Source organism: Solanum verrucosum, unplaced genomic scaffold, assembly GCF_900185275.1.
Source record: "Solanum verrucosum unplaced genomic scaffold, falcon-dt-bn FXZP01000183.1, whole genome shotgun sequence".
In the NCBI taxonomy this organism is placed as follows: domain Eukaryota; kingdom Viridiplantae; phylum Streptophyta; class Magnoliopsida; order Solanales; family Solanaceae; genus Solanum; species Solanum verrucosum.
The window spans coordinates 5,887,097-5,914,305 of record NW_026020430.1 but is presented as its reverse complement, the minus strand read 5'-3'; the positions used below and the strand labels follow the sequence as shown (position 1 = coordinate 5,914,305).

The 27,209-nt window shown below is 36.7% G+C and overlaps 2 protein-coding genes across 2 annotated transcripts; one reads left to right on the top strand and one right to left on the bottom strand.

Annotated features, from left to right (window-relative positions):
- Positions 1-392: 392 nt before the first annotated feature.
- Positions 393-1,236, top strand: LOC125807977 (uncharacterized). The gene has a single exon (XM_049487738.1). The coding sequence runs from the start codon at positions 475-477 to the stop codon at positions 1,051-1,053; it is 579 nt and encodes a 192-aa protein (XP_049343695.1). The 5' UTR covers positions 393-474; the 3' UTR covers positions 1,054-1,236.
- Positions 1,237-1,798: 562 nt separating this feature from the next.
- On the bottom strand, positions 1,799-23,576 carry LOC125807370 (uncharacterized). The gene is made up of 13 exons (XM_049487067.1): positions 23,239-23,576; positions 22,453-22,590; positions 22,274-22,355; positions 6,800-6,876; positions 6,533-6,639; positions 5,557-5,695; positions 5,158-5,274; positions 4,964-5,055; positions 4,522-4,588; positions 4,343-4,421; positions 4,157-4,248; positions 3,147-3,290; positions 1,799-2,347 (listed from the first exon to the last, which is right to left on the bottom strand). Exons 1-13 carry the CDS (start codon positions 23,440-23,442, stop codon positions 2,207-2,209), a joined length of 1,479 nt encoding a protein of 492 aa, XP_049343024.1. The 5' UTR covers positions 23,443-23,576; the 3' UTR covers positions 1,799-2,206.
- Between the last annotated feature and the right edge of the window lie 3,633 nt (positions 23,577-27,209).

The window sequence follows — 27,209 nt, the reverse complement described above, 5'->3', positions numbered from 1 at the left end:
TGTATATCTTTGTATTCCTTTTATTAATTTAAGTTTTAAATACACATAGTTTTAGTTATTTTTTATTAGTCATTCTACATGGTACGAATAATTACTTCATCTCGAGCATAAGTGCTTTATTTCTTTTGCAAAATTTAAAATGTTCAAATTTTTTTCTACAAAATATAAACTTATTTCTTTTTCGTATATATCATTTTTTATTAAAAAAAGGACAACCCAATTATGCATTTGGTTGATGAGGAGAAAACTCCGGTATAGTAGAAAATAGAATCCTTTGGTTGTCCTAATAATGTGTTAATTTGAATAAATGAATGATTTATTGTGGTGACAAATGTTGCCAAGAAAACAGAAATGTTCCTCCTATATAGAGCATAAGAAGTGTGGTAGTTATACCCAAAATATTTTTTTCCCATAACTCACCCTGCATTTTGCAGGGAGGGCTAGGGCAAATTAATTAATAATACGTATCAAAGAATGACGGAAGGCGTGGTCGCCATCAAGGACAACAGAAATGACGATCAGAATAAGAAGGCGGCGAAGACGCCAGGCGTTTTCGGCTTCTTCAAAGCTGCAATGTTCGTATTGCGCCATCGTACAAAAGGAAAGCAGAAAGCTGCTCAGGTAATAACCCAACAGGGAGATTGGAAGAAGCTAGTGGGTTCTATGCGCCCTTTGCATCTGCAGGACAATAATAATAATACATTATATTGTGCCACGTCACCCTCTGCAGCGAGCCAGTACGCTTCCACTGACGATCTCAAATCACTAGATCAGTTGGATAACATGAGCCAATACGCTTCAGCAAACGATCTGAAATCACTAGATGCCCTGGCCTCAGCCTCAGCCTCATCGGGGACCATGAGCCAGTACGCTTCCGCAAACAATCTCCAAGACCTCGACGAACAGGAGGAAGAGGAAGATGATCCTGACAAAGTCTTCGATGCTATTGGCGCTGACGACATGATCGATGCCAAGGCCGAGCTCTTCATCCTTCAATTTTACCAACAAATGAGGCGTCAAAACGTTGATTCAATCAGCGGCCAATTCCATTAATTGCAAGGTCAACATTACGTAATAAATAAGGCTAAGGCTAGATAGCCCCCTAATTGTCTAGCTAATTATATAGTATATGATGGATGAGAAGTACATACCTACTCCACATTGATGATGAAGCTAACCTATATACTGTATTTATAACAAGACAAGGGGAACGTAACAATCATAATATTCTAGCCAGCCTTCTGCTTCAATTTCATTTTTTTTTGTCTTCCTAAAACGTAGTAGTTTCACTTTACTAACCAGTTCTATATAGTTGAGTGACAGTTTGAGAACTTGACTCTCTCAATTCTGTCTAGGAAGAACAATTACCTTTAATTAGTAAATTAATTAAATTGGATCTTCAGACTCGGAAAAAAAATACACAAGTAAAAAATTGATTTGATGCACGATGTCTACTCAATCTAGTTCACTTATTGCAAACGGATTATCTAGTAACAGAAACAGAAGCAATCCAGACAGCCTTGATAAAATTCCCATGGTTAATTTTGTCTCGCATTATAACTTGTGCTTGTGCCCTATATCAGACTCGCTAATTAGAGGATTATGAATGTATTAACTGGGTCCAAGTTATAATCTCTGATTCTTCATGCTAAATGAATTTGCAAAGTTCAAGAACAGGGTCTCTCTCTATAATAGAGATTAGAGGGGGAAAAGGCGCTGCTAATAAGAAGAGCATTCTTCATAGTTCATTCTACCTGCTTCCCGGCAACTCCACCCGCAAAAAGAACAGAAAAGGAGAATATATATATGTAATGTGGTGTCCACGATTAACTTCATTCTATGTCAAGACCAGCTAGGAACTGGGTAATACCGTAATAGAAAGGAAGATCAACAAAGAGAATTAAATATGATATTACAAGTTTACAACGTGCTGTCATTTGTGACTGGACTAAGTAGATATCCTCGAAGCAAATTTTAATGCCACAACTACACAAGGAGAAAGCTGGAAACTGTTCATAATCTACTATGTAATATTGTCCGCAGATATATACATGCCATAAGGACAGTAAAGTTCAATGCTATGAGTTGGGAATCTCCAATCTTCTGGATTTGCTGCTGAAGGACTCACTGAATGCATTCTTTTGAAATATTGGGCATGACCAAGAGAGTGGCACCACACAACGCAAAAGCATTCACATCAGCAACTTCATAGCTTTATATAAACCTTTTTTGCATGAAGGAATCCAGCAACCAAACCCCAAAACAATATCTCAAGCATCACAAATACCAAGGTACCCCACTTCTTTGAATTAAATGCTGCTTGAATGAACCTTTCTGTAATGTCAACCTACATGCCATTTTATTTGTAACTTCAGATCTGACGAGAAGCATCGTTTGATATAGTTACTATCTGTAATCTCTAAAAGCACCTAAGAGTATGCATTAAACAAACTTGGAAACCTAAATGAAGCAGTGAATGTGCTAGAAAATGATACTATCTGATTATGTCTCTTGCACAAAAAATAGAGAGACTGTTGTTAACAAGAAAAAAATTGAATATAAAGCGACTTGAGGAGAATATACAAGTATGAAAGTTATTAAGTGAATGACACCATAAAATATCACTGCACTACCTGAGGGCTGAAGAAAGCCACAACAAATGGGGAGAGGTGCAGAGTACTTGAAGGGTAATCAGAACTAGTTCAACTGGTAAAGAGGTCCCAGTTTCAAATGACACCCCCCCCCCCCCCCCCCTCCTTCCTCCAGAGTACTCATTTTACCAAGAATCCTCCAAATTCATACTACTAATTTATCCATTAGGATACAAAAACAGAAATATCTTTGATGTGCTCTGCTCACTGTTTTCTGGTGCCTGTCATATATAGAATAGAAGGTTAAACTAAGCCTTCATAAAAGGCCAAATTCTAAATCCCAATCTCATTTCCAGGGATATTGTCTATCTCGAGTCTCTCTCTCTCTCTCTTAATGTGGTTCTCTCTGTCACACCTGTCACTAATGATCTTCCACAAACACTGTTGCCAAAAGCAGGTTTGTGGAGCAGAGCGTTGCAATTATCAGAAATAGCTCCTCAGGAGATGAGTAAGTTTACAAGAGGAACTAACATTTAATGGAAAGAAGATGATTACCAAGTTGTTTTCGGGTGAATACCAATAGAAACCTTGCAGTGCCCCAGAAAAGAGGTCACAAGCAGCCAAAGCATAGAGGATGAGAGCATTCATTCCCATCCACTGAAATAGTATCATTGGCTTCTGAAAACATTTGACATCAACCTGCACCGGCCAGATAGAGAACGCAAATTAATTCCATGCCCTAGATCAGTAATATCATCATTTTCCTCTAATGATGTAAAAGATTAAGGGAATATCTTTCTTACTTAGGAAAGCAATTACTAGACTTGACGGATACATAAAAGTATCAGGAAACACTACAAGAAAAGTGCGAAGAAAAGTGCGAATTACATGGGAATTTTCCTGGGGATTAGTATGAAAATTTGTAGGAAAATAAGTTTCATGCGGATTTTCATACTAATCCCCATGAAAATCCCCATGTAATTCTGCATTTCATTATTTGGTACCATATCTTGCAATCTTCCAGACAGCCATCTAATTAAATTTGGAAGTCCAGACTGCAGATCATACATTGCTTTAGCGAATATATAAATGTATCTGCTTTCAGTTAGACACTAGACCGTAATGCATCATGACCAAATATACGTTTCCCTTAATAATGATTGCACATTTTGAGTCTAGCATATTTTTATCAACTATTACCAACAAAATAGTCAACAATGAAAATAATATTGACAACCCTGGTATTTGCACGTACAGATCTTTTATAAACTCTGTAACACTCAAGGAAATTAAAAGTACTCTCATGTTGTGAACTTCAGTTTGATTCCATTTATTAACCTAGCAGTCACTTCTTCATTAAGCAGAGTATCTGATATAGTATGTTAATATCATCAACGCTCATTTCTGGTGGCCTCTCTTGGGCATCTTGCTTATTATTCATTCTGCCAAATTTCAATGCAAGAAAATTCCTCTGTTTCGGTACATATCATTTTTCGTAAAATTAATATCACAAAAGGATTATCTCATAAAAAGAGAAGATAACCAAAGAATCTAGTCAGGCTCACAATGTAATAAAGAACTACTAAGAGCAAACCGGATACTCCAGCCGTGATGAACATATAGCTCAAAGTGTAAAGCGGTTTAGAAAGAGGAACACCTGGAACATAAAAAATGTGCTGTGAGTGTCAGCTATAAAGCAAACATATTGTAAAAACAAAATTCAACCCACTGTCATCAATAAAACAGCATACCTGCAAGCTCCAATACATATCCTGCAAGTGTTAGAAATACAGAAAATACGGACCAAAAGATTACCCTCTGCAGGTGATCCTATAGCAAAGATGTATAATTATGAGAAAGAGAATACACAAAAACAAGAAGCAATTCTACAGTTAGCAAATATTTCAAAAAGGTATCATGTCTTCCTTACTTGAACATGCACAAGAATGTGGCCAAAATGCAAGCCCACAAGGCACGTAATGGCTGCCATCAAAGAACTGAATAGTTTCAATGAAGAAATAGAAAAATATGAGCTGGAAGCAATTAAAGTAAAACAAAGGAACATAATTTGATTTAACATAAAAAAGAAACAGGAATTTCCAATCATTCTTAATCCATTGTGTAGTCTTTGGTTGATTTAAGCACTAATCCTATGTAAAACAAATGGTACAGCAAAAGATATGTTACTTTATACATTGCATAATGAAGTGAGAGATTGAGTAATCAGCCTTCATGAATTAGTACCTCGAGAAAAGTAAATCAACTCACAAAAGAAAGTTGTTTCTAATTGTATGTAACTAGGCTTTAGCTAATAAAACTAAACAAGATGCAATCTGCTGAGAAAGTGTATATGGGGCAAGGAGGATATCTACCTTAAGATTCCTTCAGGGTCAAATGGAGCAAGGCACCATCCAGGTGCATTTGATGGTGGAGGTCCATAATCAGGAGAGTTGACACTGCATTCCTATCCACAGAAAATTATAAGAGAAAAACAATGAGAATAGAGATGTAAAGTTCAAATCCACAAAATCAGATTTTGAACATGACAATTAAGTTCATAAAGAACCTTGGTTCTTCTGTAGACAGGACGTTGATAAAGGTGTTTTTCACCAAGAAGAAGCCTATCAATCAGACCAACAACATTGCAAGGAGGCTCGAGACTGCCCCTCACTCCACAGTTAACCTGTTAAAAATAGATTCATGACCTAAAGTAAGATCAAGAGTGCCTCAATCTGTGACCCTGAAATGTGGCTTCACTTTCTCTCTTAAACCAAGCATGCAGACCTCCCAAAATAACCCCACATTAATTTACTGAAGTGTCAGACTTCTAGGGAACTTAAAGTAAGGCATGTAGAGTGACAATTTAGCAGATGTATGGTGCTGAAAAGGAATAGAGTTTAATAGCCACCAGATAGAGTAAACCAGAGAACACTAAAATCTTGAAGCTCTTCAAAAAGATTCTTACAGTTTGAGTACTCGATCCATATCCTGAAACTGGTGATCGTGATTCCACGTTAAGACTGGATATTTCAAAGAACCAGTCTGGAACATAGAGGCCATATACCAAAATCAGGTACGACAAACCAATTAAGATTCCAGCCAGCCTGCGTATTGAGAAGCATATTAGCATAAAAAAGAGAAGCTTCTCAAATAGCATTATTCTGCAATTTTCAAATTGGCATAAAGACATAATTGATCAGATCTGGGATCTCATCATTCCTCATAACAATTACGAACATCATACAATTGCATAGACCCATATATCTGGACAAGCAAAAAGCTGAAAGGGTCGTCATGTATTGTACCATGTCTCAGGAAAATGTGCAATAGGAAAACATATCCACTGAAAAGTTAAATAAGTTTTGCTTAACCTGCATTTAATTCCAATAAGCGCAATGCTAAGGGACGAAAATTTCATTTGACTGATCAGGTCAAAGGCCTGCTACATAAGAAGTAGAAATAGCATAGGAAGAGAACAAATGTCAACCAGCTGTATTCCCAGTAACTGATGGATAGCCATTTGAATCACTAGAATATAGTTATGCACTTCATGAACTCCTCCTTTTTTTTAAAAAACTGGTAATGTTGCACTTCATGAACTCTTTGGAGTATCATAGATCATTTTCCACAGGACAAGTAGTAGTAATATCATTTACAGATATCAAGGGTACTAGTTCATACACATGCTTAAGGATAAATATTCTGCTGCGACCACAAAATTTCAAGCACTACAAAAATCTTGAAGGGATACGTGTGAAATTCTTGACATAGGAAGACATGATTAAGAAAAACAAACACTTCAACTATGTGAATCGCCAACAAAAGATAAAAATAAACCATGAATGAACACTTCAACCATGTGAATCCCCAACAGAAAGATTAAAATAAACCATGAATGAACCTAACAGCAGATCATCCAGAATCTCAAAAGATATACTTACGCTTGGAAGAAGTATCTCCTGATAAATGCCTTTGATGAATCAACAGGATAATCATTGGCAAACCAAATTTCCAGGATTGAAGCAAATAAATAACCGATGGAAATCCTCTACAACAGAAAAGCAAATAGAGTAATGGTAGGATGTATAGAAACTTGAATCAACTAAAATTAAAGGTTTTGATCTAACTAAGAGTATAGAAGACGGCCAGGGAATACAACTTCAGGAAATAATCAATTAAGGAACACAAGCCATTGTCACACAAAGTACCTGTAACACTCCCATCCATCTAATTTTAGCAATATCAACTCCATAACTCAGGTTGTTGCGGCCATGGAAATACCCACCTAAGAATGAGTGATTCAATGACTTGTAACATATGTGAGTTTACATGCAGTTGATGGAACAATTTAGATAAGGAAGGCTTTTTACTTTACCAGAATATCTAATAATCTAATAATAACAGAAGCTCATGATGTCAAATTTTCAGTTCACGCAGGACAGAAGCAACTGATCCCTTTTTCCTCCAGGTGTTACCTCTCAGCAAATTTCATCCTTGTGTTTTGTCAAAGCAATAAATATTAAATCATAATCTTAATTTTGACGAAGTCAGCAAAAAGTTTCATTGGCAAATAACTCTTCGATAATCAATAATATATGGCCTTGATAGTCAATAATATATGGATTCTCAATGCCATCCAAATAGAGGATCCTAGTTTGAATAAGTCCACCAGGGTTGATTGTTGTACAGTGTGCACCCACCACCACCCTCGTTCATGGTTAAGTTCATTATACTTACTAGTTTTTGCCACAATTTTCCATCCACATCATCATACTCATCAATGCTTTTGCCCAAGCAATACCACAACATAAGCTTGGTTTCAGTCTTTCACAACAATGACTTCAACCTCAAATCTCAAAACTCGTATGATTATTTCAATCCTTATTTTGTTGTCAAATGAATGAGTCTCTTGTGTTTAGTAAGCCTGTAAGGGGCCTCGAGGGTCTGATTAAGCAAACAACATAGACGACAAAAAAGCTGTACTAAGCCAAATTATACGCTGTTGTTTATTTTGAGCCATGTTGAGCATGAAATTCTGAGCAAGCTTGACTCGTTTGCAAGTGTAGTTGAGACAGTAAGATTTCTGTATTTTATTCAACATGGTAAGTATGATGTGCTTAAGTGAATAGGGCATTATTTTTATAAAAGTGATCTTCCAGCCAGCTTGCCCATATCTGCACTATTTCACCGTGTTAGAATTGAAATAGGGATAGGATTGTGTACATTGTCCTACTTGGAAAAGGATCATACTGTAATCTCTATAAATAGAGTTCACTGTAATAATGTATAATACACAATTCAATAATATTTTTCCAAGTCTTTATTTCTCACATGGTATCAGAGTATTTGTGAGAGATATCCGAGAAAAGAAAATACCATGAAGCAGTCACCAAGCGGCTTATTCCGGTGACCATACCAGTTGTCTTGCATCATCCCTCTTTCGGTGAGTGTGCGCGAAAACCAACACTACCATCAGATTCAGCAAGCCCCCACGACTAAAACCCAGACAAGTTTTCCGGCAGCAAATGTATCATGCGCCGGCAGATACTAGGGTTCCAGTGAGCGCATGAGTTCATGTGCCGGTGCGTGCGAGATATTCCAGCCAACTTTTGACAATTTATTTTTTTTGTTGTTGTGTTCGCCAGCTAATTTCGAGGGTACCCATCTACATATGTTCTCATTACGGCCATCAGAACACTGTTTTCAGTGAACATTTTGATATCGGTGATTTCGTTTCTTTTCCAACATACTTCTCTGATTTTTTTTCTCACACTCGGAGTTTGTTTGGAGACTGCAGTGTACCAGATCTTTTTCCAGGGAAATTTACCAAGAAATTCTGATATATACCCTCTGTCAGATTCTTGGATAGAACTTTCTTCCATCCTTCATGACTCTCGGATGTGATATTTTTAGCTCCAAAAAACACGGGAATTAGAAGTGCAAGCCCTATGATAACTTCAGAACTGTTAATGGGAAGTTCAAATTATTTAGCTTGGCTTCATCAGTTGAGTTGTGGTGCAAGGGTCAAGGTATTCAAGATGACTTAATGACATAGATGAAAAGGCAAAGGCTAGTGAGGTAGATGAAAAGTCCAAAACACATCGGGAGAAGGTTGACGCTCAACTATGTAGTTTCTTGTGGTGATTTATTGGTTCCAAGTTGATGCCCTTGTTTCGCCCATTCCAGACATGTTATTCAGTTTGGGAAAAGGCTCGCGCTTTATACAATAATGACATATCTCGTTTTTATGATATGATGTCTCGGATGACCAACTTAAAGAAACAAGAATCAAGTATGTCTACTTACTTTGGACAAGTACAAGTCGTCATAGAGGAATTTGAGAGGTTGATATCAGCCACTATGAACGTTGAAAAATCACAGAAGCAAAGACACATGTTGTTTATAGTTCTTACACTTGTTGGACTTCCTACTCACCTTGATTCAGTGTGTGATCAAATTTTGGCTAGTCGTACGATTCCTACAATTGATAAACTATTCTCTCATTTACTTCATCTTGTCACATCTCCCAAACACACTGTGGTCTCATCACCAACTGTTGACTACTATGTTCTCCCATCTCAAATCACAAAAAATCGAACATCTCAATTTATGGAGAATTAACAAGGAGGAGGTCATTTTAGAAAATCTCGACCCGAGTGTAGTCACTGTAATAGGCATGGACACACTTGTGATGTATGTTATTCCTTGTATGGTCGACCACCCAAGGATGCTCAAATTGCTTCGACTAACACTGCAGGTAATCAAGGGTTTTCTTTATCTGAAGCGGAATATAATGAGTTCCTTCCGTGTCGAGCAAATAAGCAAACATCTCCATAAGTAGCCTCGATTGTTTAGCCTGATACTTTTGTTATAGGTAATTCCTTTGCTCGTGTTTCACAGTCTAGTACCCTTGGACCGTGAGTCATGGACACAGGTACTTCTTATCATATTTCTGGTAATAAATTACTTTTGTCATGTATTGTTTATTCACAGTCTCTTCATGTTATTACTTTAGCTAATGGGATCCAAACAAAACCAAAAAGAATTTCCGGGCTAATCCCCTATCCTTTTATCTCTCTAACTGGTCTTTATGACCCTAGTCGTCCTTTTAATCTTGCATATGTCAGTCATTTGACGCGTGCTTTAAATTGTGCCATGAGGTTTCAGGGGACTATACCATTGCATTTTTGTGAACAATGTATGCTTTTAGCAGTCTATTTGATCAATAGATTGCCCTCTGTTGTTCTAGGTGGAGAATTCCCCAATGAGTTCTTTCAGAAGTGTAGTCCATGTATGTCTCATCTAAGGGAGATGGTTGTTTGTCTTTGCTACCATTCTAAACAATGTGGACAAGTTCTCACCTAGAATAGTTGTTGCAGTTCATATAGGCTATTTCACATCTCAGAAGGCTTACAAATTGTATAAGTTCAAGGCTAGGAAGTTATTTGTTAGCAGAGATGTTTCTTTTAGAGAGCACATTTACCCTTTTCAACAGGTGAAGCAAGCTAACAACAATCTGTTATGAATCTTTAGGGAAGGATCGATTCACGGGGCGATATATAAATCAGCTCGTTAAAGAGAGGCTGAAACCTTAGAATTCATTAAAAGAGAGAACTCCGATCTCTTCAACTCTTCAAAAGGAGACTGAAACCTTAGAGTTCAATGGAAGAGAGAACTCCGATCTATTGTTTTTTGCTTAATTATGACTTACTGATTTATTCATCAAAAGCCCCTTTAAATAGGAGTCTTATTACATCAATAGGAAGTCTAATTCTCATAAAAGTAGGAGACCTAAATCCTATTCCAAACTAATAACTATAACTTAACCTAATCCTTATGAAACTCTGAAACTAAACCTTATTCTAGAATAATAAATAAAGCAACTAAAAATATAATTAAATACTTAAATTAATGACTTCCAACGCATCCTTAACATTACTCCCCTCACGTTGAAAGAGCTTGTCCTCAAGCTCAAGTTTTGGGGAAATCAAAAATCTGGATCAGTATCAACTTATCCAATTCCAGCCCTAGCTTGAAGTTGACATTGATAAATTTCGACTCTATCAGTTTGCTGAAGCCTGACTAATTTGCCCATCAGATTGCTACTTTCATGAGGTCAGTCTTGATACTGTGCTTCTTCAGCAGCAAGGTCACCCTGAGGAGTCAGCTGCTCCTGATATTGATCTCCTAGTCAGTGGCGGAGGGAGGATTTTCATCAAGGGGGGTCAACAAAAAATTAATCACGTAAATAATATCCACAAATAAACGGATCGAGTTGGATATAAACGGGTCGGATTAAACTGATCGAATCAAGAAGAAAAGGGTTTTTTAATATTTGACTTTGTAATTAAGGGTTAAACTAATAAATCCTAAATTCCCAATCAGCGTTTTAATTTTTTGGAACTAAACATCGTTTTCTGATTGCATTATTATTTAAAAAAAAAAATTAAAACGCCTAAAATATAAGCTGATAAAAAAATGCCTCTGCCCAGATTCGAACACGCGACCGCGTGCAGTGGAGCGAATTCCTGAACCCCCAACGCCACTGAGCTACGCCTTTGGTGTTTGTTCAGGGAGTTCAATAGTATATATATACACGTAAATTAATATTTTAATCTTTATATATATAGTGTAATTTTTCGACGAAGGGGGTTCATCTGGTTCAACGTAAATCCGCTCCTGCTCCTAGTAGTGGGTGTTGTTGCTCATAACTTGGCTCTTCTAGTTGATGTCAGTTCTAACTTGCCAGTTGACATTGTTTTGCCAGCTGCAGATCCTATTCATGTGCCAGTTGAGGCTACAGCTCCTATTCTTGCTGCAGCACCTCAGTTGAGGAAGTCTACAAGAGATCCCAAGCCTCCACAGCTTGGATCTGACATCATCTATCCTGGCTCAGCCAAATCTGCTTGCTCCTACGCATTATCAAATTATCTTCAGGTAGGGTTCACTCTCAGCAAGCTTTCAGGCTTAAGTGAGTGCTATTTCAACTGAACTAGAGCCCAAATCCATGACAAGGCTATGGCTGATCCCAGGTGGGTTGTTGCTGTTAGAATAGAAACACCAAACTGATTTTGTATTTCAGCAAAGAAACTTTTGAATATAGAAAATAACTCAGAACAATCTTTCATTAAGAAAACCCAAGTACATCTTGAATAATCATCAATGAAACTAACAAAATAATGAAATCCTAAGGTGGAACTGACACTACTAGGACCCAAAATATCAGAGTGAATTAATGAAAAAATAGACTCTGAACGACCCTCACTACTACGTGAAAATGTAGCACGAGTGTGTTTCCCAAGTTGACACAACTCACAATCTAACATGGATAAACTAGACAAACTAGCACCATCTTTTGCAGTTTGGATAGACTTGGATGTCCCAAACGTTTGTGAATTAGACAGAGCATGCTATTAAGGAATTTGAAGAGGTAAGATAGTAAAGGCCTTGTGATTCATGTCATGTTCCAATCTTCTCCCCCTACTGCGGACTTGCCTCCTCCTAGCCAACCGCTTGCACTTTAAAAAGGTATACGATACACTCGAAATACTAACCCACATTATACCTTCTTGAGTTATCATCGTCTGTCATCACCCCATTATGCCTTTGTGACGTCTTTGTCCTCTATTTCCATTCCTAAGACTACAGGTGAAGCACTTTCTCATTTTGGATGGAGGCAAACTATGGTTGATGAGATGTTTGCTTTGCATAAGAGTGGTACTTGGGAGCTTGTCTCCCTTCCTGCAAGTAAATCTACTGTTGATTGTCGTTGGGTTTATGCCGTCAAAATTGGTCCAGACGGTCAGGTTGATCGACTTAAGGCTCGCCTTGTTGCCAAAGGGTATACTCAGATATTTGGGCTAGATTATAGTGACACTTTCGCTCCTGTGGCTAAAATAGCATATGTCCGTCTTTTTCTATCTATGGTTGTCGTTCGTCATTGGCCTCTTCATCAGTTGGATATTAAGAATGTATTTCTACATGGTGATCTTGAGGAAGAAGTCCATATGGAGCAACCACCTGGTTTTCTGCACCAAATCGATGTATCTATTTGGTTGTTTATGTTGATGATATTGTTATCACAGGTAATGATCAAGATGGTAGCACCGATTTGAAGCAACATCTCTTTAAGCAATGATCAAGATGGTATCACCGATTTGAAGCAACATCTTTGTTAGAATAGGAATAGGTTTATACAATACTATTAGAATAGGAATAAGTTTATACAATCCTATTAGAATAGGAATAGGAATAGAAATAGAAATAGGAATACTAAATAGTATCCTACTTGGTAAAGGATTGTATTATAGGGTCTATAAATAGGGTCTCAATGTAATAATGTACACAACAACAATTCAATAATATTCTTTTCCTATATTTCTCACATGGTATCAGAGCCTCTACGAACTTGGTAGAGAATTAAAGAGCTTCCGCTGCCGGCGGGTGGCACCCATAGATGCTGCCCGTCTGGCCAATGATTATGTTAGCAAAAGTTGGGTCACCGTGTATCTATCTGGTGACTATTTTCTCACATCTAATTTGTGTAACACCGTGCCATCATTTCGGTGACTATTTTCTTATATCTAATTTGTGTAGCACCGTGTTATTATTCCGGTGACTACTTTTTCATATTTAATTTTTGTAGCACCGTGCCATCATTCTGGTGTCTACTTTTTTGTGTAGCACTGTGTCATCATTCCAGTGACTACTTTTTCATATATAATTTGTGTAGCACCGTGACATCCTTCCGGTGACTACCTTTTTTTGCATATCTTATTTGTGTAGCACCGTGCATCTTTTCGGACTACTTTTCATATTTAATTTGTGTAGTACCGTGGATTTTTTCAAACTATTTTCTCATATCTGAGTTGCATAGCATCATGTGTCTTTTCAGTGACTCCTCATATTTGATTTGCATAGTTCCATTCGTCTTTCCGGTGACTCCTCAAATCTAATTTGCGTAGGGTTGTGCCATCATTCCAACCCTACCCGTATAAATTTTACTTTTTTAGCTGGGTCGTGCCATCATTCCGACCCTACCCATATTATTTCTCTTTTTCAATGGGGTCGTTCCATCAATTCGAACTATCCTATATAATTTCTATTTTCTAGTTGGGTCATGACATCATTCCGACCCTACCCATATAATTTTATTTCTTAGATTGTGACCACTTTTAGCCATCAAATCTAATACTCCGACATATGAGCATGTTTCGGCCGGTGACTTGTTTAATATCGACTCGTCTATTGATTCCAACATGATCCATATACTTTATACTAGATTTTGAGCACTTGCAACGACCATTGCATTGTGAAGAAGTATATATGGAGCAACCACCTAATTTTGTTGCTCAGGGGGAGTTTAGTAGTCTTGTATGTTGATTACGTAAGTCACTCTATGGTCTGAAACAGTCTTTGCAAGCTTGGTTTGGGAATTTCAACACTGTAATTTTATCACTCTCTGTTTTATCAGCATTATGCATCAAATTTAGTATTTCATGAGAAGACCAAGCCCATTGAGATTGATTGCCAAATTTGTGAAGTCGAGTGATCAACTTGCAGATATCTCACCAAGCCCCTCATCGGTCCTCGTGTTAATTACATTTGTAACAAGCTAGGTACATGAATTGTATGCACTAGCTTGAGGGGGAGTGCTAGAATAGGAATAGGTTTATACAATACTATTAGAATAGGAATAAGTTTATACAATCCTATTAGAATAGGAATAGGAATAGAAATAGAAATAGGAATACTAAATAGTATCCTACTTGGTAAAGGATTGTATTATAGGGTCTATAAATATAGGCTTGTAGCATCTACGATCTTGATAGAAAATCAAAGAGCTTCCGCTGCCGACGGGTGGCACCCATATATGTGCCCGTCTAGCCAACGATTATGTTAGCAGTCACCGTGTATCTTTCCGATGACTAATTTCTCATATCTAATTTGTGTAGCACCGTGCCATCATTTCGGTGACTACTTTCTTATATCTAATTTGTGTAGCACCGTGTCATCATTCTGGTGACTACTTTTTCATATTTAATTTGTGTAGCACCATGCCATCCTTCTGGTGACTACCTTTTTTTGCATATCTTATTTGTGTAGCACCGTGCATCTTTTAGGACTACTTTTCATATTTAATTTGTGTAGTACCGTAGATTTTTTCAAACTATTTTCTCATATCTGAGTTGCATAGCATCATGTGTCTTTTCAGTGACTCCTCAGATTTGATTTGCATAGTTTTATTCGTCTTTCCGGTGACTCCTCAAATCTAATTTGCGTAGGGTTGTGCCATTATTCCAACCCTACCCGTATAAATTTTACTTTTTCAGCTGGGTCGTGCCATTATTCCGACCCTACCCATATTATTTCTCTTTTTCAATGGGGTCGTTCCATCAATTCGAACTATCCTATATAATTTCTATTTTCTAGTTGGGTCATGACATCATTCCGACCCTACTCATATAATTTTATTTCTTAGATTGTGACCACTTTTAGCCATCAAATCTAATACTCCGACATATGAGCATGTTTCGGCTAGTTTTTTGGTGACTTGTTTAATATCGACTCGTCTATTGATTCCAACATGATCCATATACTTTATACTAGATTTTGAGCACTTGCAACGACCGTTGCATTGTGAAGAAGTATATATGGAGCATCCACCTAATTTTGTTGCTAGGGGGAGTTTAGTAGCCTTGTATGTTGATTACGTAAGTCACTCTATGGTCTGAAACAGTCTTTGCAAGCTTGGTTTGGGAAGTTCCAACACTGTAATTTTATCACTCTGTATTTTATCAGCATTATGCATCAAATTCAGTATTTCATGAGAAGACCAAGCACATTGAGATTGATTGTCAATTTTGTGAAGTCGAGTGATCAACTTGCAGATATCTCACCAAGCCCCTCATCGGTCCTCGTGTTAATAACATTTGTAACAAGTTAGGTACATGAATTGTATGCACTAGCTTGAGGGGGAGTGTTAGAATAGGAATAGGTTTATATAATCCCATTAGAATAGGAATAGGTTTATACAATCCTATTAGAATAGAAATAGGTATATACAATTCTATTAGAAAAGGAAAAGAATAGTAATAGAAATAGAAATAGGAATACAAAATAGTATCCTACTTGGTAAAGGATTGTATTCTAGGGTCTATAAATAGGGTCTCAATGTAATAATGTAAACAACAACAATTCAATAATATTCTTTTCCTATATTTCTCACTTGGTATCAGAGTCATGGTTCAATGATGGAACCATGTTAGAGATGGGTGTTCATCTTGGTGGGTGTAGTTCTAGTCGCAACCTTTTTGACAGTAATGAAGATTTTGTTGGAGAAATTGTTTCAAAGAGGTTCTCTGTGTCGAGACGTAGATTTGATGGAGGAGATTATGGAGAAGAGATGCAAGATCCTAAAGATTATGTGAAGAAGGTGGACAAATTTATTTTGTCAGAAATTCAGGCCAAGAGGGAGATTTGTTGGGGTTATTTGCCCTGATTTCTTACCATAAATAAGTTTTCCTTTTAGGAAAAGGTTTTAATATTTTGACTAGTCCTTTTCTTGTAGGAAAGGTTTTAGGACTCTATAAATATAGGTTTGTTCCTTCTAACTTAATTAGCATTCACAATGTAGTCCTAGGGTTTTGAGAGTTGCGGTTTTGGAGGAGAATTTTGTGTACCTCCTTGTATTCCGAGTGAATTGGTTGAGGTTGTTTCTCTCTATATTTTATACTCTCATATTTATAGTGGATTGCTCATCTCCTTTGTGGACGTAGGTCGATTGATCGAACCACGTTAAATCTGTCTCTTTTGATGTGTTTCTTGTTTGTCTTCTTACTCGTGGTCTTTCGAGATTTGCTTTGTTAGCTTCCGCATTACACTTGCTTATTTCGATCCTAAACAGTGGTATCAGAGCCAGATTTAATGATGGAGTCAGATTCAGTGGTTCGATAATCGATGATTGAACCAGGTTAGAAAGATGGGTGTTCATCTTGGCGGGCGTAGTTCTAGCCGCAACCTTTTTGACAGTAATGAAGATTTTTGTTGGAGAAATTGTTTCAGAGAGGTTCTCTGTGTTGATACATAGATTTGATGGAGGAGATTATGGAGAGGAGAAGAAAGTTGTTGAAGATTATGTGAAGAAGGTGGACAAATTTATTTTGTCAGAAATTCAGGCCAAGGGAGAGATTTGTTGGGGTTATTTTCCCTGAATTTCTTACCATAAATAGGTTTTCCTTTTAGGAAAAGGTTTTGGATTGGCTAGTCCTTTTCTTGTAGGAAAAGGTTTAGGACTCTATAAATAGAGACATGTTCCTTCTAACTTAATCAACATTCACAATGTAGTCCTAGGGTTTTGAGAGTTGCGGTTATGGAAGAGAATTGTGTGTACCTCCTTGTATCTCGAGTGAATTGGTTGAGGTTATTTCTCCTTATATTTTGTACTCTCATATTTATAGTGGATTGCTCATCTCCTTTGTGGACGTAGGTCGATTGACCGAACCATGTTAAATCTATCTCTTTTGGTGTGTTTCTCGTTTGTCTTCTTACTCATTGTCTTTCGAGGTTTGCTTTGCTAGCTTCCGCACTACACCTGCTTATTTTCGGTTCTAACAAGTGGTATCAGAGTCATGGTTCAATGATGGAACCATGTTAGAGATAGTGCAGATATCTCACCAAGCCCCTCATCGGTCCTCGTGTTAATTACATTTGTAACAAGCTAGGTACATGAATTGTATGCACTAGCTTGAGGGGGAGTGTTAGAATAGGAATAGGTTTATACAATACTATTAGAATAGGAATAAGTTTTTACAATCCTATTAGAATAGGAATAGGAATAGAAATAGAAATAGAAATACTAAATAGTATCCTACTTGGTAAAGGATTGTATTATAGGGTCTATAAATAGGGTCTCAATGTAATAATGTACACAACAACAATTCAATAATATTTTTTTCCTATATTTCTCACAATCTTTTTAAGCACTTCAAGACTAAAGACCTTGGCAGATTGAAGTATTTTCTAGGTATTGAGGTTGCTCAGTCTAGATCAGGTATTGTTACTTCTCAACGCAAGTATGCCTTAGACATTCTTGAGGAGACAAGAATGATGGGATGTAGACCTATTGACACTCCTATGGATCCGAATGTTAAACTCCTTCCAAGACAGGGGGAGCCACTTAGTAATCCTAAAAGGTATAGACGGCTCGTTGGAAAGTTGAATTATCTCACGGTGACTAGACCTGATATCTCTTTTCCTGTGAGTGTTGTAAGTCAGTTTATGACTTTCCCTTGTGATAGTCATTGGGAAGCAGTTGTTCGTTTTCTGCAATATATAAAGTCAGCTTCCAGTAAAGGACTATTCTTTGAGGATCAAGGCCATGAGCATATCATTGGATATACAAACGTTAATTGGGCAGGGTCACCCTCTGACAGACGTTCGACATCCGCATATTGTGTTTTAGTAGGAGGTAATTTGGTGTCGTGGAAGAGTAAGAAACAGAATGTGGTTGCTCGATCCAGTGCAGAATCAAAATATCGAGCAATGGCGGTAGCAACTTGTGAGCTAGTTTGGATCAAACAGTTGCTGGGAGAACTAAAATTTGGCGAAACTGATCCGATGGAACTTGTGTGTGATAATCAAGCGGCTCTTCATATCGCATCAAATCCAGTGTTCCATGAAAGGACTAAGCACATTGAGATTGACTGTCACTTTGTCAGAGAAAAGATACTCTCAGGAGATATTGTTACGAAATTTGTTAAGTCAAATGATCAGCTTGTAGATATCTTCACCAAGTCCCTCACAGGTCCTCGTATTAATTACATTTGTAACAAACTAGGTACATATGATTTGTATGCACCAGCTTGAGAGGGAATGTTAGAATAGAAATAACTATATACATTCCTACTCATAATAGGAATAGGAATAGGAATAGGAATAAGAATAGGAATACGAATCCTAGTTGGAAAAGGATTCCAATGTATTGTCTATAAATAGGGTCTCAATGTAACAATTTAAATACACAATTCAATTATATTTTTTCTCATTTATTTCTCACAGTTGCCATGCAGTCTAAGATAGATGCTTTGGTTTAGAACAAGACTTGGGAGGTGGTTGATGTGCCCAAAGGAAAGATTTCCATTGATTGCAAATGGGTATATAAGATCAAATATAAGTCTATTGATGAGGTGGAAAGATTCAACGCAAGGTTTGTGGCGAAAGGGTATAGCCAACAGGAGGGGTTGGACTAATAAGAGACTTTTTCTCTTGTTGTTAAGATGGTGGCAGTTACGGCTGTCATCGCCTTCGCTGCTATGCCTAACTGGAGTCTATATCAAAGGGATGTTTACAGTGCTTTTTTTGCAAGAGGCCAAGAACATACTACACAAAGCCTTCAAGATCAAGGATCTTGCTACTTTGAAGTACTTCTTGGGCATTTAAGGTGTGTAAATCCCAGAAGAGGATTCTATTGTACCAAAGAAAATACGCTTCAGAGCTTATAGCTAAGCTAGGCTTGGCAGGATCTAAACCTGCATTGATACCACTGGAACAGAATCAATAACTCACAAGCTCGGTGCTTGGAGTATGATCAGCATTATGGAATGAGGGAAGATCCAACATTGAGTGATGTAAAGGGATACTAGAAGATGATAGGAAAACTGCTCTACTTAACACTGACTAGGCCAGATATAGCCTATAGTGTTCAGACCTTGAGTTAGTTCATGCAGACTCCAAAGAAGTCTTATTTGGAGGCAGCTTACAGAGTGGTGAAAGGAAGAGAGACCTTCATATGGTGTTCATTGACCTTGAAAAGGCCTACGACAAAGTACCGAGGAATGTCCTCTGGAGGTGCTTGGAGTCTAAAGGAGTCCCGATGATTTATATTAGGGCGATAAAGGACATGTACGATGGAGCCAAGACTCGGGTTAGAACAGTTGGAGGAGACTCAGAACATTTCCCAGTTGAGATGGGGCTGCACCAGGGATCAGTCCTAAGCCCTTTCCTATTTGCTTTGGTGATGGACGAGTTGACGCGGTCCATTCAGGAGACGGTCCCGTGGTGTATGTTATTTGCGGATGACATAGTACTGATTGATGAGACGCGGGACAGAGTTAATGCGCGGTTGGAGGTGTGGAGACAAACGCTGGAGTCCAAAGGGTTTAGGTTGAGTAGGACCAAAACAGAATATTTGGGGTGCAAATTTAGCGATGGGTTGGATGAGACAGACGTGGAAGTGAGACTTGCCGCACAAGTCATTCCTAAGAAGGAAAGTTTTAGGTATCTTGGGGCTGTAATCCAAGGGAGTGGCGACATCGACGACGATGTCACACATCGCGTTGGGGCTGCTTGGATGAAATGGAGGCTTGCCTCTGGAGTATTGTGTGATAAGAAAATTTCACCGAAACTTAAAGGTAAGTTCTACAGAGTGGTAGTTAGACCGGCCTTGTTGTATGGAGCGGAGTGTTGGCCAGTTAAGAACGCACATGTTCATAAAATGCATGTTGCGGAGATGAGGATGTTGAGATGGATGTGTGGACACACTAGGAGCGACAAGATTAGGAATGAGGTTATCCGGGAGAAGGTGGGAGTGGCCTCGGTGGTGGACAAGCTGAGGGAAGCGAGACTGAGATGGTTTGGACATGTGAAGAGACGGAGCGCAGACGCCCCAGTGAGGAGGTGCGAGGTAATGGTGGTAGAGGGTACGCGGAGGGGTAGAGGTAGGCCCAAGAAGTATTGGGAAGAGGTGATTAGACAAGACTTGGCTATGCTTCATATTACCGAGGACATGACTCTAGATAGGAAGGAGTGGAGATCGCGTATTAAGGTTGAAGGTTAGTAGGGCTAGCGTGTGTCTTCCCTTGAGAGGGTTTGGGTTGTTAGCGTTTGGAGTAGTCCTTACCTTATGTTGTTTACTGCGTTTCACTCCCTTTATCTTTCTTGATGTCTTTGTCTCATTTGTTGATTATGCGCTATCTTTTGTATTGGCTGTTTTGTTTTATATATATCTCTCCTGTCACTTTGAGATGTGGTTCTTGAGCTGAGGGTCTCCTGGAAACAGCCTCTCTACCTTCACGAGGTAGTGGCAAGGTCTGCGTACTATTTACCCTCCCCAGACCCCACCTAGTGGGATTTCACTGGGTTGTTGTTGTTGTTACAGAGTGGTGAAGTATGTCAAAAATGAGCATAAACTTGGGACTATTAACTTCAGGAGGTGATGCTTCCTTGACAACATATTGTGATATTGATTAGCAAGCTGTCAAGATTCAAGGAAATAAGTGATAGGATACCTTGTGAAGTTTGGTGGATCTTTAATATAATGGAAGTCAAAGAAGCATAACACAGTGCCAAAAAGCTCAGTCGAATCCGACTATAGAAGCATGGTATTAATAGTATCAGAATTTATCTGGCTATTGGTATTATTCAAGTATCTGGAGTTAGCGTTCCTACACCAATTCAGTTGCTCACAGACAGTAAGGCAGCAATGCAGATAGCAAACAACCTTGTGTTTCATGAAAGAACAAAACACATAAAGATTGTCATTTTATAAGGGAGAAGTGCCGCAGGGTCTAGTTCATCCAGAGTATGTTCCAACAACTGAGCAAGAGGCAGATTTGTTGACAAAGGGACTTGGAGGAGTTCAACATTATCATTGATTATCCAAGCTAGGTGTTTTGAATGTTTTCCCACCAACTAGCTTGAAGGGGTGTTGAAATGATAATGTGGAAGACAGTGGCATACTTGTAAATACAGTGAACTATGAGGATATTAGTCAGTTAGATCTCACTTAAGCAGTTAGTTAGTTGGTTTTATAAATATATATATATATATATATATATATATATATATATATATATATCATAAGTAGGATTAGATATTTTCTTATCCTTGCATAATTAATCTTTACTTCTTCAATACCAGCAGTTGATGTTTTGCTCTACGTGTTGACTTCCATATTGATTCCATCGGATCTAGCATTTCATCACACAAATGATGAAGTTTAACTGAGATGGTCAGGGCATGTGAAGAGCATATGCATGGATGCCTCCGTGCGGAGGTGTGAGAGGTTGATTATGGATAGCTTCAGGAGAGGTAGAGGTAGGCGATAGGCCAAAAAAGTATTGAAGAGAGGTGGTTAGACAGGACATGACGCAGTTGCAGCATATCGATGACATGACCTTAGATAAGAGGTTGTAGAAGACACAGATTAGGGTAGAAAGTTAGTAAATAATAGAGTATTGTCTTGCTTATCCTTCCATACTAGTGGTCGTAGTATTTCTCTTGTAGTTTCTTGTCCTTCAATTTTGTTACTATCTACTATATCTTGTACATCGATTATCACACTATTTTATTGTAGTTGCTATTTTTTTTTCAAGAATGCATTGTCATGTTTTCTATAGTATTTTCAATGAATTCTTCACTTCTGTTATATCTTTTTTGATCTGGCTTTCCTTGAGCCGAGGATAAAACAACCTCTCTACTCTCTAGGTAGGGCTACTCTCCCTTGACCTTGCTTGAGAGATTTGATAAGTAGAAAATGAAGGCAGAGCATAAGTTGAACATAGTTATTTCTCTTCTACGTACACAACGCATTTTGGCAAATAATAATTGTGGGTCAAGATCTTCTTATTTTTTCCTCTTTTAGTCTCTCTCTTGGGTTGTGAGGTGCTTAGAAAATGTCATACCTTGAAGGACTACTCCCAAAATAAAGAGCTTAACTGTCCTCAGTAAGACCTTCTTTGTAGCTTGTGGTTTGCAGGAAACTTTCTGCATCAACAATAGATTGTTTCATCACTGTTGGAATCGAAAAAAATTGGATTACCTAACAAAGAGCATCATGAATAGGACTGATCATGAATGGTACCTTGAATACTAAACTTGCAGAAACACCAACGATAAAGAGGAAAAATGGCATCACAAAGTCAGCAAGGGTCACTCCAAACCATGGAGAGTGGTTTATGGACGGGAAAGCCTTTCCAGCATCATCAACCAAAATCATTAACTGCCAAACAAACCACATAAAGAAAACTAAGGTGAGAAGGAAGGAGATTAAAGTAAGTAAAACAACAAAGAGAAAAAAGCACAAGAAATCGCTCAAGACACATCATTTAACAAAGAAGATCAAAAGAAAGGACAAGTCTATAATAGATGCTAGAATCAGAAACAGACACGTTAGAAATTTTCAATTCCCCATCTTTCGTTAAGTTCTACCACTACCCTCCTGGAAGATAACCGCAAAAATTGCATTTTGCATTAGCAATAGAAAAGGTTGCACCTATCATCCGTATTACTTTGACTTCGAAAATAAAAGGCACTAGTGAAGAGAAAGGTGAAGAGTTAAGAGTATCGAGAAGATATTTTCAGCTACAAAGAGTAGATTGAAATTGCAGAATTGAATTTCTAACATTCGATTTGGTTGATTAGGTGGTGTTTGTGCAAATAAGCACAATTCAGGCAAAATCACAAAAAAGTACAAGGGTGTGTTTTCTTCTCTTCCAATAATTTTGACATAGTGCTTTGCAGGAAAAGCTGTGATCAGGGGTTTCATCAATCATCATAGAGGGTTAAACAGCGAAAAATAAAATAAAACTTTAGAAATGGCCGGCTCAGTCCATCGGCATCGGAAAGAGAAAATTCAGAGGAAGCATACAGCGATGGTAAGGCCTCTAAAGACATCGAGAGAGACTAAACGCTGTTTGGGATCACTGAGCGTAGGTTTTGATACGGCAATCTCGTCCAAGGACGAAGAGACTATTTCTCCATCCCTAGGGTGCGAGTGCGACAATTCTGGCGAAGAAATACAAAGAAGCGGAGCTCGTTCGCCGGAATCTGTGACCACCGTAAGCGACGACATCCCTCGCGCTGTCAAATACTCAGCTAAAGTTAGTTGACTATTCCACCGTCGACTGATTTTCGTGCAAGTGCAACTTCCGACATTATACTTATTTTTTTCTTTCAAAAGAAATGGAGAGTGGTTAAAAATGTTCCTGTAGCCGAATAAGGGTTGTTTGGTCATGCGATATTAAATCATGAAATCAAATTGAAGTTTTATCATCTCTGTGATGGGTAAATCTCCATAAAAAAGGGATAACTTTCGTGTAGTTTGTGATTGGATGTAACTGTTAATTTGAATATATAATTTTAAATTTTTTCTATTATATGTTTTTTCATAATAATAATTATAAAAATCTCATAAGTTATAAAACTTCTAAAATTATCTCAATTCTTTATATAATCTTATCAAAGAAGAAAAAGCTTAACACTTTTAAATTAAAGTTTTTGGATCAAATGTATTATTTTTTATCTTCTAAGAATTTTCAAAATTTTGCATTGATTTGTGTTTTGTATTTATTTTTGATATTAGATCTTTGTTCCTAAGTGTTTTTATCTTCTAAGAATTTTCAAAAATTTGCTTTGAGTCTATGTTTAAAATTTCAAGTGATTTGAAGTTGTGGATAAAATTCTCCCAGGAATGTTGAAATTTTGAAACTTTGAAGAAATTTCAAGTACGTCTTGTGAGTTAGGTTGAATTCGAGCTCAACAAATGTTGAATTTTGGTATCTAGATCAGAGGAAAACTACTGTTGAAATTTGAGGTGATTTCGTGAAGAATTAAAGAAGTTTAAAATTTGGGAATCGTTAATATTCTTTATGTGTCCTTGGTGTTCTTAAGAATGAAGAAGCATAAAGAGTATATTTGATCAAAAAAACTCCATTGAAAAGTGTTAAAAGTTGTTTGGGGTGTAAAAAATGATTTTGCAAAATCGGAGTTAAAAAAATGGCATGAATAAGCCTTTTCTTTAACAATAATGACATAGATGAGCCAATTTTTTTAATGAACGACATAAATGAGCCTTTTCTAAAAGTTTGATAGCATATTTGAGCTTTTTCCCAAGTTAAAATTAGGTATTCCCTACTTTTCATTTTTAATCTTAAAAGTTACTTAAGTTTGACTCTCTAAAAACTACTATTTTTTAAAAAACTATTTTTTAAAAGCTATATTGTTAAAAGGAGTTCAGAGTCAAATGGGCAAAAAAAAAAAAGAGCAAAAACTCCAAAAGGACAACAAAAAATAAGGTTTAAACCAAAAAGGCAACATTACCACATGTAGTAAGGCGCGACATATGCCTAACCTTTTAAAAAAACCATGTCATTGTCCTTATAATGTTGTATGTTGACCATTGCAATTTGCATGCATGATACCGGAGTCGTTTGGTAGAGTGCATTAGTAATGCTCGTATTAGTTATGATTGCATTAGTTATGTATAGATTATTTCTTATGCATTGTTTGGTTTGTTTAATTAAAAATAGTAGGAATTGTATAAAAAAATTTATTTACAAAAATATCATCTGCAATATAGTGGAAAAATATAAAAGTGTTTTTGAGGGATAATTGGATCTTTAACCATGATAATGCATGTATTTAGTGCGGGCTCTATGCTTTGATAATTAAGGCATATGCCTTAGGCCCCCAATTTTAGGGGCCCTCAAATTTTACCAAGAATAAAGTATGTGTTAATTTTTTTTATTATAAAAATGATTATTTAAAAAGTATTAAAAAAAATTATATTACTTTATTATCTTTGACCCCATTATGTTCTAACTCTTATTTTTATTTAAAATTTGTCAACTTATTACTTATATAATATATTGTCTTAGTGAAGTAAAAAATTTCAATGTTGAATTGATAAAATCATATCTTTATAAAAAAAATACTACGTAATAATTTGTATTTGGAAAGTGTAAGAAAGATAAATTTTAAATAAACACATATGAATGTTTAGATTTTAGGCCTTCAATTGAAATTTCGTTTTAGGCTTTCGATTACGTTGAGCCGCCCCTGCATGTATTAAATCTTTTTGCATTACTAATACCTAGAAATCCATGGTATCAATACTACACTCCTGAATACACAATAGAGTGTATAACTAATACAAGCACTAGTTATACATACATTAAAAAGTATACCAAACAAGAAATTACTAATGACTTTGCCTTCTTTTATGCCCAACTAAGTTTTTCTCGATACTTTTAACATATATATAGTATTTTTTATAAGATGCTTCTCCATATTTTTAGTAAGATCAAAAAGTTAAATGTCATTATATATAACCTTTGTATATATAGAGAGAGATTTTATATTTGGGCATGTATGTTTTACATAAATTACAAAAAAGAATGAAATAAATACTAAAAAGAAAAATCATCCAACAATACGCCGCTACCCACACTTATCTGTTGAACATAGAGCTGTCAATATGGGCTAGTCTACCCCATTCGAGCTAATTCATACAGGCTTTGACATTTTACGGGTCAGGCCAGGCTAGCCCATTTTTTGTGTGGGCCAGAAAACGGTCAGCCCAACCTACAAGTATGTGGGCTATAGGCTTGCCGGGCCAGCCCACTTTTTTAAAAGTTATATATTTTTTTATAATTATTAAATTAAATCATAAATTATAATTTAAAAATCTTATCATAAATATCGACAAAACAATATTACATTGTGTTAATGTTACTACTTGTTAATAAAATTCACAAATAAAATTATCTTTATAATATTTATTAAGTTTTTTTTCTAGTATAAGTATAAATATATAAATAGAAATATTAACTTAATTGTTTTGCAATGATCACAATAAAACACAAAAAATATGATAATATTCCAACCATAAAAAAGTAAAAAATAAACTCCTTAAAAAATCATGAAACTTATGGCGTATCTAACACTTCATGAAACCCATGGCGTATCTAACACTTCATGATCATCTTCATCAAGCATATCTGAATCAACTTGTGCGAAAGTTGTCTTAACATCTTCATTTTCATCTGCAATTTATATGTGATTTCAATTAGTTAAATATTAAAAAATAACTAAATTGATAATTATAATATTTAAATGTACACAAAAATATATTACCAATTTGAGAAAAACCATGTAACCAGTTTCAAGTAGCAACAAGTGTTTGGACATTTTCATGGTGGATGCAACTTCTATACTTAGTGATTTCCTAAAAAACTTTATATAGATTTTGAGTTTGGATCTCTTTAATTTTAAATTTTAATACTATATTATATTTTTTAATTAATTTTTATTGGCCCACGGGTCAGCCCTACCTATATTTCTCAAGACTCACAAATCAGCAGGCTTATTCAGGCCGGGCTGAAAAGCCTTTCTTTTAAATGGGCTCCAAAATTTTTAGCCCAACCCTATTAAATCCCGGGTTAGGCTAGGCCGGCCCAACGGGCCTAGCCCATATTGACGGCTCTAGTTGAACAAATTGAATATATGCATCGACTTATAGCGTGAAAAGTTCTGTGCACGAGCTTAATCAAAAAAAAATTAATGCTAAGTTAAGTTCAACAAAAAACAAATACAGCTCTCATAGTCGTCTGTCTTTCGTCCAAATTTTATCCTTTGAACCTTATTTTTTGTTGCCTTTTGAAATTTTTGCCCAATATTTTTACCCTTTTATCCGAAACTCTTTTTAAAAGTAAGCCAATTAACGGGCTCTTAGTACTTAGAAAACATATCTGGATTTTTTAATATCATACACCGAGCTTATGTTTTCAAAACCCCTGCAATGCCTTTCTTCACGTAAATGTTGTTCGTCTCATAACATGG

Excerpts from the sequence above, each read along its gene's own strand:
- LOC125807977 (XM_049487738.1), top strand. The coding sequence starts at position 475 with ATGACGGAAGGCGTGGTCGCCATCAAGGACAACAGAAATGACGATCAG.
- LOC125807370 (XM_049487067.1), bottom strand. The coding sequence starts at position 23,442 with ATGTCGTCGCTTACGGTGGTCACAGATTCCGGCGAACGAGCTCCGCTT. Across the intron at positions 6,877-22,273 it reads TTTGGGAGTAGTCCTTCAAG|GTGGGTATTTCCATGGCCGC; the intron begins GTATGACATTTT and ends ACTCATTCTTAG. Across the intron at positions 6,640-6,799 it reads GATGGATGGGAGTGTTACAG|AGGATTTCCATCGGTTATTT; the intron begins GTACTTTGTGTG and ends TTTCTGTTGTAG.